This window comes from Montipora capricornis, chromosome 6, assembly GCF_036669925.1.
Source record: "Montipora capricornis isolate CH-2021 chromosome 6, ASM3666992v2, whole genome shotgun sequence".
Classification (NCBI taxonomy): domain Eukaryota; kingdom Metazoa; phylum Cnidaria; class Anthozoa; order Scleractinia; family Acroporidae; genus Montipora; species Montipora capricornis.
In genome coordinates, this window is record NC_090888.1 from 71,134,505 (window position 1) to 71,149,047 (window position 14,543).

The window sequence follows — 14,543 nt, forward strand, 5'->3', positions numbered from 1 at the left end:
TGCTGTTGGACGCTCTTACAATTCCTGTCTTTTATTTCATTTCGACAAAATGTTGATACCGAACTAGAGTATGAAATTTGATGCATGACGCCCACAAGGTCTCTTTGCGAGTGGCTCAAACTCACTCTCGTCACGCTCCTCACTCTCCTCTCCTCATTCTCACTCCGTGTTTCCCCCAAGACAATGTCGTCGCCTTCGTCATCATCATCATCATCATCATCTGAGACTGCTTCTGGCTCTTGTAAAAGACGCTGCCCTGTTACAGTCCTGGTTTTCAATGCCTCAGCCCTAGTCTCTTTCAAATGAGTGGTAATCAGTTCCAGTTTTTCTTTTTTCAGCTTTTTTTTCCAAGGTAACGAGTGATTCTTCTAATATAAGTCAAGTTCCGAAACGTAAAGAGAATTTGGCCCTTCAGTCAGAAGAAGTTCCTCCCGATTGTAATCTCCATAGCTCTTAGATGCTCTCGCGCGCCTCTTATGAGCAGTTTCCTGAGTTCGTAGATTTTTGCAATAGGATAAGTCTTTTAAATGGTCTATGCAATTCTTAACCAGCTCTTCGGAAACCACAAAAGTTACAAAAAATTCAGCTATCTCTTTTGCTGTTGCCAACTTTCCTTCTGCGACATATTTTTTTAATTTGCGCCCTTGGCATATAGTCGTCCACTGGTCGAGACTTTCCATCCAAACATGCAGGAGATTCAAAAACACTTTGCAACCAGTTGTTATACAGTGGTTTAATGAAGGTCATTAGCGTCCTCTAAACAGACCTTCATTTGAAAACACTGCACTAACAACTGGCTATGATCTATCAGATCGTTATAGCTTCTAAATCTGCTTGAATCAAATTTATATGGAATGTATGTTCAGTACCAATTCAGATAGTTAAATTTATTATCAGCCAATCATTCAATGAACGTCCAAAATAGAACAATTTTGAATTAAAAATGCGTAGAGATTTAATTGTACTCAGCATTATATTTTCATAAATTGACATCTTGAAATATCACCATTTCGTTAGTGCAAGTTGTTACTGATTTACTAATATGTTAATTACTAATAAAGCTCAATATTCCTGTCACAAGACTTTGATATGGCTAAGGGTGAGTTTGACATGTTGTACTTATGTGCTGGGGGGGGGGGGCTATGATATTTTCCTTTGATAAATCAACATCTCTTGAGGGGGGTCAGAAAAAAACCCAGAGATGATCAAGGAGGGGGGGGGGGGGGGGCTTCAAAAAAATGAAAAGAAAAATAAAGAAATCATCATAGCCCACCCTCTAGATTAATTATGAATGCTCCCTTGAAGTGATCCAGAATTAGCGCTCAAGGGTCATGCATTCACTAACCACTGCAAAGGTTTCGCTCATATATCGACAGATCGAGCTTCTTGACAAGGAGATATAATACCTCTTACTAACGAGTTCCAGGTTCGTACTGTAAGTTCTGGACCGATTTTTTTCTGTCGATTATTTATCAAAGGGAAAAAACGAGGATCGGTGACTTCCAGTACGGACCGAGAAAAAAACGAGATTACCGTAATAAGATATTTATTAGATCTCTGAGATTCAGGCGCGCGGGAAAGGAAAGTAGTTGATATCAAGCGGAAGGTTCAACTGCCACAAAGATTGAAGATGGTAGTTGTAAATTGACCACCATGCAGAGATTCTAAAAGCTGACGCTTCGAGCGTTAGCCCTTCGTCAGAGCGTATGCCACAAAGATTGTCGCGTAAAAATCCGAAAAACGAATACTTCTTCTTGGATTTTTGAAATAGTTGCTGCAAGCTTAAGATTCAAACGGTTTTACAAGTTTATGAAACATAAACGACAGACCAAAAACAATACTTGCTAGACGATGTCTTATCAAAATTTCAAATTTAGCGGGCCGCACTGTAGAATACGGCCCACTAATTTAGCCAATCACAGCGCTAGCTAGCGTGCATAACATCTGAGAGATATCATAAATAATCACATTGCACATCCGGGCATTACGAAAAAAATATTTTGATTGTTGACTTCAATTTGGATGTCTTAAATACAATAAATACAAATATTATTCCACTATTACGCCATTTTACCATATTTGGTCAAGAGAACGCGCAAAATATGAGACGGTATTACACTGTAGTGTCCCGGTTTGATCGGTTTTGAACAGAGCAAATACGGACGGAAGGGGAGTTTTTCAATGCCATTCTCTATTTTCAAATTCCCCATAATCCACTTTGTTTGCCCCCCAAATTTTGCATAAACGATTGTTTTCAAATGCTCTTGGGAATATGCAGTGTCCCCAAGAGCATTTGAAAACAATAGTTTATGCAAAATTTGGGGGGCAAACAAAGTGTATTATGGGGAATTCGAAAATAGAGAATTACTCACGTTCGAAACTGACCGACTGGACCTCAGCGGGTTGGGACTGGCGGAAAGTTACGTCATTTACTCAATAGCTTAAAATTTCAGCGTATAAACGCAGTTTATCGCATATGCAAAAACACGGTTTGAAAATCTGAAAGCCCGAAACTCCCGTGCCCCATATTAATTCACTCGCGAACAAACGCATTGCATTCTAAAACTAGACGCTCCTTGGGCGTAAACTGGGTTGCCTGTGGTATGTGTTACCCAAAAACAAAAGGCACTGAGTTGGGTGGTATTGCACTGCAGCGATCAAGTTAATGTTTTCAAGTGAAAACACTTAGACGTCGTGCCAGCAGTGGCCCTTTGGTTTACACGTTGAATTATTTTGTAATGTCCTGTCCCATTTTGAGGTCTTTTACTTTTTTAAGCTTAAACACGCAAGGTACCTTGATCACAGGCGGCCGCTGAAATTTATGTCACTTTCGATTTTGCAATTTTCTGCAGCCAAAAGTACAATAGAAAAATCTCCCAAAATGGTTAAATTTTTGTTTTGTGCGACGCGGTTGATATTAATTCCGGGCGCACGTGTCATTGTCTCGGTTCTTGTTTTGCACGTAACTTGTCTGTTTTGCAAACAATGCAACTTTTTCGGAGTTGATGTTAAAACTAACATGTTTAACGTGAAACTTGAAAGCATTCAATCGCTTGATTGTTATCATTGGCCATGGCAAAGTCACGAGCCAACGATGAACTGTGTATCGATTTCTTACATTAATTATTAATTTCTTTTACACCTCAAGTGTTATTAAAATAAATGATGCTCTTTCACGGCAAATTGAGATTCAGCTCTGTTTTTTTTTTGCTGTGGAGCCAATGGTCCCTACAGCGTACGGATTCCTTGAGACGTTCTCAGATGTGATCGATGGAGTTTTAACAGCCCATACATTTTGGTCGATGAATCTACGGGCATAACAGTGTCAAAAAAATTGATCATTTTATTTTAAGTACATATTCTAGGGGAGGGATAACTTTATTTTTGTGCAATTTAGAAGTCTGAAAGGGCCTGCAGCAGCAATTAAGAGGTAATAGATCGAATATTAATTAGCTGGACGCCCAAAATTTTGCAATGGACCCCCAAATTTGAAAACCTGGATACAGCTCTGTATAAGTACTAAACCAATGCTTTGTCTTTGATTTTCTCTTTTAGTCTGTATATAACGGTAAATTATTAAAACTTATGGGTCATGGAGTCTGCGCACTGGAGTGAACTATTTTGTAATGTCCTGTCCCGTTTTGAGGTCTTTTACTTTTTTAAGATTAAACACGCAAGGTAACTTGATTACAGGCGGCCGCTGAAATCATGTCACCTTCGATTTTTCAATTTATTTGTGCAGCCAAAAGTAGAATAGAAAAATCTCCCAAAATATTTTTCGCTGATGGTAACTCTTTATATTCGTGGGATATATATATATATTCACGTCCGAAAGTTTGTTGTTGATGGCAATTTTTTAATTCTCGATCGACACTTAATAAAAATTCCAATCTGCTCTGCCTAAAAACTGTGTATTTATATTTATTTACTTTTGCATCAATATTTGTCTTGCATGAAGCAGGTTAGGGAGGCGCGGTGGCCTCATGGTTAGAGTGCCCAACTCCGGATTGAGTGGTCTGGGCTACTGGTGGTCTGGCTCGGGGGTCATTGTGTTGTGTTCTTGGGCAAGACACTTTACTCTCACGGTGCCTCTCTCCTCCCAGGTATATAAATGGGTACCGGCGAAAATGCTGAGGGTAACCCTGCGATGGACTAGGATCCCATCCAGGGGGGAGTAGAAATACTCCCAGTCGCTTCATGCTACAGAAACCGGAGATAAGCGCCCGCCTGATAAGCCTTTCAAGGCTCGTAACAGACACGCTTTTAGTGAGCAGGTTTGCAAAATCTGTGCCTTGCTTTGTTCGCATTTTCGAGCGTTAAAATAGAATTTTCTGTCTGACAACAAGTCGTCTATTTTGAGGTCTTTCATCCAGAGAGTTACCCCGCCGGACAGGGCTTAAGCACAGTGAACATTTGCCGTGAATAGCTGTCAGACGGGCAGAGTACAGGCTTAAACTTGCTCAGCAGACGTGGGAGAGGAACGCGTGACGAAGCCCTGAGAGTGTCTGCGTAGGAGGCTAGTCATGATGAAGTTGATCACGTGCTAAGCAACCACAAAGGTGCACGTGACCACTTTGTGTCAAGGTTCTTGTTTACATTGATTGAACTACAGGGAAGAATGTTAATCGTTCGTCGCTTTCAGAGTTAAACAATCTACTTTTCAAAAAACGTCGGTCTTTCGTTTCTTAATTTTGTTGTAATATTTAACTGAATATTTATAATTATTTCATGTTTTGTGTCGGGAAGCCTTCTTTGGTGGGTTATTGACCCGAGACCCGGCTCTCATCTGCAAAACCTTTGATCAATGCCTTCACTGAAGAACCCATATTTCTTTCAATAATGAAGCAAAAAATGGACAACGAGCTTTCGTTCAAATAATTATTAACTAACAAGAATTAGTCAAACTTCAATTTTTTTTTTAACCTAAAGACTGTGCAGAGTTAAGTACAAACAAATAAAATTATAAATAGCCAGAAAATTGTAACCACACATCCACTCAAGGTGTTCGATTCCTTCTCTGATATCCAACCCGAAAAAGTTACTAGAGAATTTGCCTTTTGGTTTCAGTTAGCAAAATATGAACTACAAAATACGCGACTAATTTCTTGTGAGCGTTGCAATGTTTATTTCAAGCTTCTTACGCAAATTTTTGACAGAGAATATTAAATTACAAAAAAATATTTCACTGAACGCTCGTTAAAAATTCTTCATTTTTGGGCGTTCATTTGGACGAACAATCTCACAAAAACCTTTTCCAGCGTAAAATTGATTGAAACAAACAAAATATTTGCTATTAGAGGCAAAAAATCCCTTTCTATTTCAATTGCATGTGTCCAAACAAGAAACACAATCCGTATCACTGAAACCATATACAATTTCCATTTTCTTGACACGGAAAAACGGAGAAATTCCACTCATTTTCTGACTGGATTGCCATATGGCAACTAGCGAGTCTTTGACGTCATTTTCTCCTCGATCGAGCTCTCTCAAGATTTTAATCAAAATTAGTTATATGACGGACCATAAAATAGGAAACCAAGTGTCTTTTTGAAATTAAGGCTTAAAACTTGGGTTACTTAGCGTTAAGTTAACAAAATCTTGAAATCCAAAGCAAAAAGAAGATTTGATTTTTTGATCATTGTGCCGTTTTTCATGTGGGATTTAGTTCTCTAATTAAATGTTGCAAATAATATATATGTGGGCTTGCTTTCTTTCATTACTTGCTCTTAACCCTTAAAACTTGGGTTACTTAGCGTTAAGTTAACAAAATCTTGAAATCCAAAGCAAAAAAAAGATTTGATTTTTTGATAATTGTACCGTTTTTCATGTGGGATTTAGTTCTCTAATTAAATGTTGCAAATAATATATATGTGGGCTTGCTTTCTTTCATTACTTGCTCTTAACCCATAGATAAGAACCTAAAAATGTTGATCCCTTCAAATTAAATGCTGTTGGCGTTTACTTGACAACATGATTACATCATTCAAATAAAGGAAATATTAAAAAGGAATTCTTAGTATGAAGCACATGTACTTTATTGCCGTAACTTTGCAAGCCTCTGGGACAGCTCATCCTGTAAAAAAAAAAAATTAAAAAGAATTTCGAGAACCTTCCATTAAACAGAAAGAGTGAAAGAAAATCTACCATGCATAAATTCTAAAGAGTAAAATGAGTTAGTGTGTGAGTGACTTTATTTGTTAATGCAGAGTCTTGATGTGGACTTGCCTGACTACCTATCTAAAAGCTAACAAATATGAAAAGTAAAGCTGTATTCACATTAAGCCTCGATTATGATCGAATTATAATCGAATTAAATATGAAATGGGACCCTTGTTTGTGAATCTGAGACCAAGACCAAAACATGCAAGACTTCATCTTCGCAACGGCCGTCAAGATTTCGAGATCGGAAGAAAAGTTTGTGAGTGCCAAGATTTTGGATGTACCATTCGTCACCCCTCATAGAGGCTTTTCAGGGCCAACAACAACAACTGTTAAGAATCCCAACTGGCCGGAGGCAAGCTAGTTGGCTATTTACAAGTGCAGCTGAGAAGTTGAATCCAGGGGCACTTACCATTTGCACAAACCATCCAGGTGGAAATTGTAGGTGTAAGTATTAAATGATGCAGCTTGTCCAAATAAAAGCTGGATAATGTACACACTGGTATCGACAGGAAAGCCCAAAAAGGACAGAATTAAGACATTGATTGTGCCAATGCATCATAATTTCTGAAAAGTTCTAAATGGAATGGTGTGTACCTTAGACCTTATTCATAAATGGCAGTCAATTTATAATCCTTTTGTTGAAGTGCAAATTAGCCTACCAAGCCTCGATACCATACAGTGAATTTAAAAGAATTCTTGCTCTAAAATGAGGTCTATTTGATATTCCAACCGGAATTTCTGGGTTTTCCGCGTGAATGGTAAGTACCCCCGGACTACCAGGAACAAATTCAACCAGTAGCCAGAACATGTCTTGAACCCGCGATCCTCAGATGATATCAAGACAAGCACCCTAACCACTGGTGCCGCAAGTGCTGCTTCCTTGTAGACTGTAATAACTGTAATTATTATATAGCTCTGTCTCACAGGGACTGCGAACTACCAAATTCACGAATTTGATTAGTTAAAAAAAAAATGATCATTTTATTTTAAGTACATATTCGATCGAATATTAATTTAGCTGGACCCCCAAATTTGAAAACCTGGATACACCTCTGTGTATATTAATTTAAATATAAGTGCAAAACCAATGCTTTATCTTCGATTTTCTCTTTTAGTCTGTATATAACAGTTCCCGGTATTAAACCTGTTTGTGTGCCCTCAAAACTTATGGGTCAGGATTCTGTGCACTGGAGTGCAAACCATATCGCATTCTGTGACAAATACCCATGCATGTTGGAATAAGATGACTAAAGGGGTTCTGCTTCCCTGGCTTTTGCAATAAATGAAGCAAAGCGCACCATGCAACAACCCTCAAGACATATTCCAGATTGGGGTAAATGATTCTCAATGCCCTTCTTAGTATGCACTTGACAGTATAGACAACATACTCAGGAAGGGCATCCAAGATTGCGGCGATGTATTTCAACATTTCATATCATGTAAAAAATATTGATTATAAACCTGCTCAGCAGAAGCAGTTGAAGCTGTTCCTATAGGTTGTGCCTGCTGTCCAGCCGGTAACTCCATGTTCAATTCCAATCTAAAGAATAGGATATACAGAACTTGCTGAGTATTTCTCTAAATTCAAATTATAAAATAAAGTAATAAAGTGTAAGTTGCTCAGGGCTTTCAATAAAATGTTGAGTGGGCGTCTACCCATATGAGTTGTTAGGCCGCCTCTCCTAGGGGGATCTGGGGGCATGCTCCCCCAGAAAATATTGAAATCTAGAAGCTTGGAAATACGATTTCCAGGTTTCTCTGGGCATCAAAATTAGCTAAGGTAATGACAAAATATTTATGAAAGGAACAGTATTTTCAACTTTTACAAGATTTCAAAGACAATGAAAGAGTTAGTAATTATTCTTCGGTCAGCGAAAATGCCACACTATTTATGAGAAAGCAATAAATAGTAAGTTTTTTTTCAAAATACATACAAGGCTAAAAATGGCAGAAAGTGTACAGTTTGTACACAAATTCTCCAGGCAAGTGTAGACATTTAATTTTGAACATTTTTTGGCACTATTGAGTGGTTAGGCTGTAAACATTTAAGTAAGATAATTACCCAGCTTCATCAGCAACTTGCTGCATAAGGCTATCCACTTGTCCCTGCAAATAAAAACAAGTAAACAATCTATAGGCTCATGAATTATACAAGACTCAATATTCTATCCTATTTAATCATGGAACAAGGGTCAAATCCTGATTGAATTATGAAAAAAAAACTGATATTATGATGATGATGATGATGATGATGAAATTTATTCATTGACAAGTGTCAACTACATTTAATAGTGCTGGAGCACTATCTGGGGACACAGTACATACAAAAATCAAACAAACCCAACTCATCAAATTGTAGGTTGATTCTTGATGAAAGGGGAAAACAAAAGTACTCAGAGAAAAACCTCACCTGCGGCACTGTGAGAGTTGTAGTATCACTCATGGCTGTTTCCATGTAGCTTGATTGTACATCAAGGTTTTCAAATTGTTGTTCAAACTTGTCCATAAGAGCAGAAACCTGACGAAAAGAGAGCCAATGATGAAATGATCACTTCAACTTTCAATTTCAGGGACCAAGAATTAACATGTGTACATACAGTGTACACTTGTGAAGGGATGCAATAAAGTTGTTGTTAATTAAATAAGTCACATTATAAATTGTCATTTGGACATTTTTGTACAAAATACCTTTTCCAAGTTCATGGACCTCATAGCAGAATCCATTGATTTGACGACTCCAGCCATTGAGCCTGTCACCTGTTAAGTACATCCGAACAACACATCAAAAACAAACAAACAAAATTGAGGACATCGATAAGAAACTTCTAAAGCAACAATGGGACTGAGAAAAGGAAATACCTGTTTCATTGTAACTGCTGTTTGTACACGAGATGCAGTAGCATCAATTCTTGAGCTTAAACGCATAAAATTCAATGACTGAAGTTCAAACAAAAAGATAAAGCTGAAATCTCAACCAACATTTACTGGTACATTCAAAATTCAAATGAAAAAATATGGTACACATTGAGACAAAACAAGAAATTTTAACCTGACTCCTGGGGGTTCCCCCATCGGCTGGCGTTAGACAGAGTAAACTACTAAGTATGACTGGTTTAGGCATCAAAGGGTTAAGGTCATTAGCACAGTAAACATCAAAATTCTTTATGCATACGTTTGTTAAACTTTTAGATGGGTTTTTATTTTTGCTCAAAGTAGCTGAATTTTAGCAAGCAAAAGGATTTTCCAGTATTTTCCAAATTATTAAATTAAAAAAAAATTCTCTAGTCCAAGGTGTAACAGGGTAAATTGGGCGAAACTCCAGGCCCCAGTTTTTCAAAACTTAGTTGGATAACGCTATCCATCTAATAAATCGCTACCCATTGGATAGTGCAATTATTGGTTTTCCTATTACTTATCCACTGGATAGTGATTATCTGGTGGAGAGTGCTATCCAAACAAGAACATCTACTGTCAGTGAATGACTTTTTCCATAAGTGAAAGGAAGGCAATACCGCAAGGACTTCTTGAGTACATGCATTTTCTTTTAACAAAATTCAAATACACTAATGGGCAAATAAGCAATTTTCAATACCAATATGAATCATTTCATTGTCACTCCATAAACTCACCTGATTCTTCTGTCTGATAGAATTTTCAGCATGTATTTTAGCTCCCTCTAAATTTCCTTTTTGGATAGCCTGGAGAAATAAGTCATCAAAGAAACAAATGAGAATTGCAACATGAATGCAAGAATTTGTGATGAGCAGGGGGGTGGGGGAAATTGTAAGAAAAGTGACATGGCCTGCAAATACTGCCTCCCTTGTTCCACCTCCAGGGAAATGAAGAAAGAGTGGCTCTTCTCATTTCCTGTCTCTTACAGTACTGATGGCTATGGTAAGTCGATTGGAAAGACTGAAGTGATCCTCACACTTATCAGGACAATTTAAGCAATAATAATATTGCTCAGGCATTCCTTCATTAGTCCTTTCATGGGAAAACATGAGCCCAACACACTGACCTGCTCCCAACTGAGTGGCTTCGTATCTCAGTTGGAAGAGCATTGCACCAGCATCACAGAGGTCGTGGGTTCAAATCCCGTTGAAGCCGATTGAATTTTTCAGGGGCCAGTTGTTTGAACGATGGATAGTGCTATCCGTCGGATAGCACTTGATTTCATATCCGCAGTTACATATATGATCCATTTCATATATTAATTCATCGTTCATTCCCCATGGGAACTTTAGATCCCACAAATGACCAGCTCCCACCATCAGTGGCTTCATAGCTCAGTTGGTTAGAGCATTGCACTGGTATCACGAGGTCACGGGTTCAAACCCCATTGAAGTCCTGAATTTTTCAGGCTTCTCTACGCAATTGCAAAAATTGCATTCATAACTGCGAGGATCATGGCTTCACTTCATAAAATTGAACTCTTTTTACGAATCACAAGCTTTCCCCCCCTCAAATCAGGTGCAACAATTAACCCCTGTACCACCCTGTTCAAAATAACTTTTGCTCTTGCAGGAAATCTAAGATATAGCTCACTCGACCTACAACAAGTTGCAAAATTGTTGAGACACTTTCATGAAAAAACACCTTTTCTAGCTTCCAGTACCCACAGTATCTAGAATTTAAACCTTTCCCACTTCCCCTCCCCTCTCCCCCTTTCAATGTTGACTGTTTCAGTTTCTAACATTTTTTTCTCTTGCTAGCAACACTGATAAGGAAGGGGGGCTGCAGTGTGAGAGATAATAGGTAAATTAATAGCCCTCCAAGAAGGTGAAGTGTCTCCACTATTCTTGCAACTTGTTGTAGCACAAGCTAGCAGACAGCATATTGGACAACTTTAGCCGCCGTTTGAGGAGAGATACTGCTAAGAAAATGATTTACTACACAGATGTATCATCGTCAGACAACCGACATGCTGCCGACAGCCGACCATTAGGTAGCAATCGACACCAAACTTGTGATCACTGCTAGCATCGATCGACACTCAATGGCGTGTCTGTGAAAAGTAAGATTCTGTTCACTGACTATCGACCAACTGTCAACTGACATGTCGACCAAGTCCCAACTGACATGTCGATCGAGTGCGTCAACCCCACTCGATCAACATGTAGTTCGAGTGTTGATTGCTGGTATCGATCAACACTCAACCACGGGTGAATTTAGTACACATGATCTCAGGCAGGAACCATGTTGTTTACAATAGATACCTTTTTTAATTTCAGTTTTTCAGCTTTCTCCTCCTTTTCACACTTCTTGGAATTTCTTTCTAACTGTTTTGCTGCAAACTGATTGGAGAAAATATTACTGAAGACAAATATTTCAAAAAATAACAATAATGCATTATGAATTGAATCCATAACTGAGAATATATCATTTCAAGTTGGTTGCAAGTTCAGTTCAATAAGCCAAATCAGAGATAGCTTACCTTTAAATTGAAAAGGTGTTCTAAAGGGTCAGAAGTAAGTAAGTTAATTAAGGATCAATAAGTTTGCTATATATCTTTAACTCGAAGCAAAAAAAGTCATTGTATTGTATTTTATATCGTTCTAAATTTCTGAAAGAAATCATAAGTTTAGTTTACTTAAAAACCAAGGAGTTTCCACCGAGTTAACGATCATTTCTAATATAAGCACAGCTTCTGGGAAACTTAACAGGATTCAAACTTTAGCGGAGAGTTCTGCTGTACGTCAAGAAAGAGCATTCATGCTAAATCCCAACACCAGCCTAGTTCAATTCTGCAACCACGGTGAACGGTCAAAATTTTTTACAGCAAAAGGATACTTTCCATCTGACTCGTCATTTTTACAGGCGTTAACAGAGTAGCTATAAAATCGGCAATGAGAAAACCGTTCCTGCCCTAGGAAATTGAATATTTGCTGGTTTCTCAAGAAACCTTTTCTGCTTTAGTACACTGTTTTCATCTCTAAATCGGTGCCACTGACGTCATTCTGTGACGTCATCTTCTGCTCTCCCCAGTTTTTATTCGAGAGATTTCCTTGGTACCAGTCTCTTAAGGAGGAAAAGTTCAAAATGGCGGAGAAGAAACAAATACATGAAAGATCTCCATTATTGGAATTTCTCACCATTTAAGTTTCCTCCGCTATGATATTTCAATTCAGACTAGGAACTTTTGTTCCTCCTGTGTTGAGTCAGTCAAAGTATTGGTTTGCAAAACATTTCTTCTCGCAGGTAAGAGTTTTGTGATGATTAGTATTAAAGTCTTATATGTAATCGCATGAGCCCGAGGTTAATTCCACGCGTCTTTTCAGCTTTTTCACAAAATTGCCCGAGTCGCGAAGAGACGAGGGCAATTTGGAAAACTTTAAAAAGACAAGTGAAATTAATTTAATAATTGCACGAGGGCACATTGCGATTACAAGTGAATCACATAAAGAATTATTGAAGAAAATCTGTTCAGTGCCGCGACAAAATGACAATCAATTTAACACGCTTTCATTCGGTTAGAGTTCAATTCAATAAACCGTTGCTGACAACAGAAATAGCGGGTCTAATTTGCAGGTCGCAGGTCGCGGGTTGCAGGTCATTGTTTCACCAATACAGAAAGCATCCTAAACATTCTTAAAAGCTAACCTTAGGCCTAATTAGGCCTAAACAAACGTTTTTAGGCCTAAGGTTAGCTTTTATGAATGTTTAGGATACAATGACCTGCAACCCGCAACCTGCAGACTTAAGACCAGCCGCTTAAAATGTATTTTATATGTGGACAAAAAGCAATTTAATCTGAGTCAGATCAGAATCTGGAGGAACATTCTCTTGCAATTTTGCTTGATCTGAAAAAGCAACCGTTAACCAATCAGGATCAAGAATTCATGCCCCTGGAACAAAAGAATACTCTTCGTTTCGACAGGCAAATCAGTGCATCAAGACAGTATGAAGGAACAGCACCAAGGACTTTCCTGTTCCCTCTTGCAGCAATCAACTGTGACAATTTCAATATTGAAGTTTACCCTTCTTACATCAATCCATAAAGGCATGAAAACAGGATTAATCCACACTGGCTGTGCAAAATTTAAGAGTCTCCTCTTTGTGCAGTTTAAGACGGGTTCTTCAGTGAAACGTGAGGAAAATAAGAATGCTAGTGAAACAAAGTAAAAGGGGAATCCCCTGCTCAGCTCTTTTAATTTCTCTTTTTGCATGGACTTGTTTTCATGCTGTTCCATCTTATACTCGATTTTAAGTGTGGTTCCTGGCACCTAAGCCTAGTGCACTCTTAGCCAGTATGCATTTCGGTCAGCCAATGTATTTTTTAGACAAAACATATAATTTCATCCTGAAACCAGGCACAAAGCATTTCATCCTGGTTTCATGTAAACGGCTGCAAAATTTCATACCGGTCTGAGTTTGTCCCAGTCTCATGTAAATACCCCCTAAGTCCTACTCTCTTTGCACAGGATACCCAGTCCCCAGTGAGGATATTTTCAGGAATCCAGCCAACAGGAAGCATGCATTTAGGCAACTACTTAGGAGCAATCAGGAACTGGGTATCACTGCAACAAGGATGTAAAGATTCAGTGTTATACAGCATTGTTGACTTGCACTCGATTACACTTCCTCAGCATCCTACCAGCTTGTGTCAGAGTATAAGAAATATGGCAGTTTATCTTCTAGCTTGTGGGGTCAATCCACAGAAAAGCATTCTATTTCAACAGTCCCAGGTGATATTATTTCCAATACATGCACCTTATTCCAAAATGGCCGCCATTTTAGTATTCTTTTGTTTGATTGCAAATTAGTCCTTTTGCCTCACTTTCAAATTATTAATTAATTGCAACATCCAAAAAAGAATATTTTACCTTGAACGAGGCCAAAAGGGCCAATTTGCAATCAAACAAAAGAATACTAAAATGGCGGCCATTTTGGAATACGCTGTATACAAGACCTACATCATGTCTATGTAACAAAATTTACATTAGGCTGCAGTGCTCCTAGTCATTAAAAAAAACTAAAAGAGGGCTAGAAATGCTAAATATTCAGAAGGTGAAGGTATTAGAAAATTCTTATTTTCCCTGAAATTGTTGACCAATCTCAATGTGTAAATGAGGTTCCAGCACTAGAGAATTTCAAAGGTGCAGAGTTCTGTGAGAAGGTTTAGCTTAAGCCCGGTCCAAATGTCGAACTTCACATGTTCCAAATCTAATGCAAATGAGCGAAAACAATAGATTTTTCTCATTTGCATTAGATTCAGAACATGTGAAGTTAGACTTTTAAATCGGGCCTTATACAGCTGCTTGATGACATCTTTAGCATTTATTTACACTATGTGACCATTATTTTAAATTATATATAATATTATATATACTCAGATAACTCTAGACTGCAGGTTTTCTAGATTTGTTCTATTTTATTTATCA

The 14,543-nt window shown here is 38.1% G+C and overlaps 2 protein-coding genes across 2 annotated transcripts in view; one reads left to right on the top strand and one right to left on the bottom strand.

Moving 5' to 3' along the window:
* Positions 1-5,101: 5,101 nt before the first annotated feature.
* LOC138053727 (charged multivesicular body protein 1b-like) lies at positions 5,102-12,110 on the bottom strand. Its single transcript, XM_068900298.1, has 10 exons — positions 11,953-12,110; positions 11,597-11,616; positions 11,379-11,456; positions 9,792-9,860; positions 9,022-9,099; positions 8,851-8,919; positions 8,573-8,680; positions 8,225-8,268; positions 7,624-7,702; positions 5,102-6,073 (listed from the first exon to the last, which is right to left on the bottom strand). The coding sequence occupies exons 1-10, from the start codon at positions 11,969-11,971 to the stop codon at positions 6,035-6,037; spliced, it is 603 nt and encodes a 200-aa protein (XP_068756399.1). The 5' UTR covers positions 11,972-12,110; the 3' UTR covers positions 5,102-6,034.
* A 68-nt stretch (positions 12,111-12,178) lies between these two features.
* LOC138053731 (tryptophan--tRNA ligase, mitochondrial-like) overlaps positions 12,179-14,543 on the top strand; it is a 5,839-nt gene continuing 3,474 nt past the window's right edge. Inside the window, exons 1-2 of the mRNA XM_068900301.1 lie at positions 12,179-12,360; positions 13,584-13,847. Coding sequence (XP_068756402.1) covers positions 12,274-12,360; positions 13,584-13,847 — 351 coding nt within the window. The 5' untranslated portion in view covers positions 12,179-12,273. The remainder of the gene's footprint in view (positions 12,361-13,583; positions 13,848-14,543) is intronic.

What these genes read in the sequence shown, in the direction of transcription:
- LOC138053727 (XM_068900298.1), bottom strand. An exon ending in CAGCAGTTACAATGAAACAG is followed by an intron (nt 8,920 to 9,021) that starts GTATTTCCTTTT and finishes TGTACTTAACAG; the next exon opens with GTGACAGGCTCAATGGCTGG. An exon ending in CAACTCTCACAGTGCCGCAG is followed by an intron (nt 8,269 to 8,572) that starts GTGAGGTTTTTC and finishes TTTTATTTGCAG; the next exon opens with GGACAAGTGGATAGCCTTAT.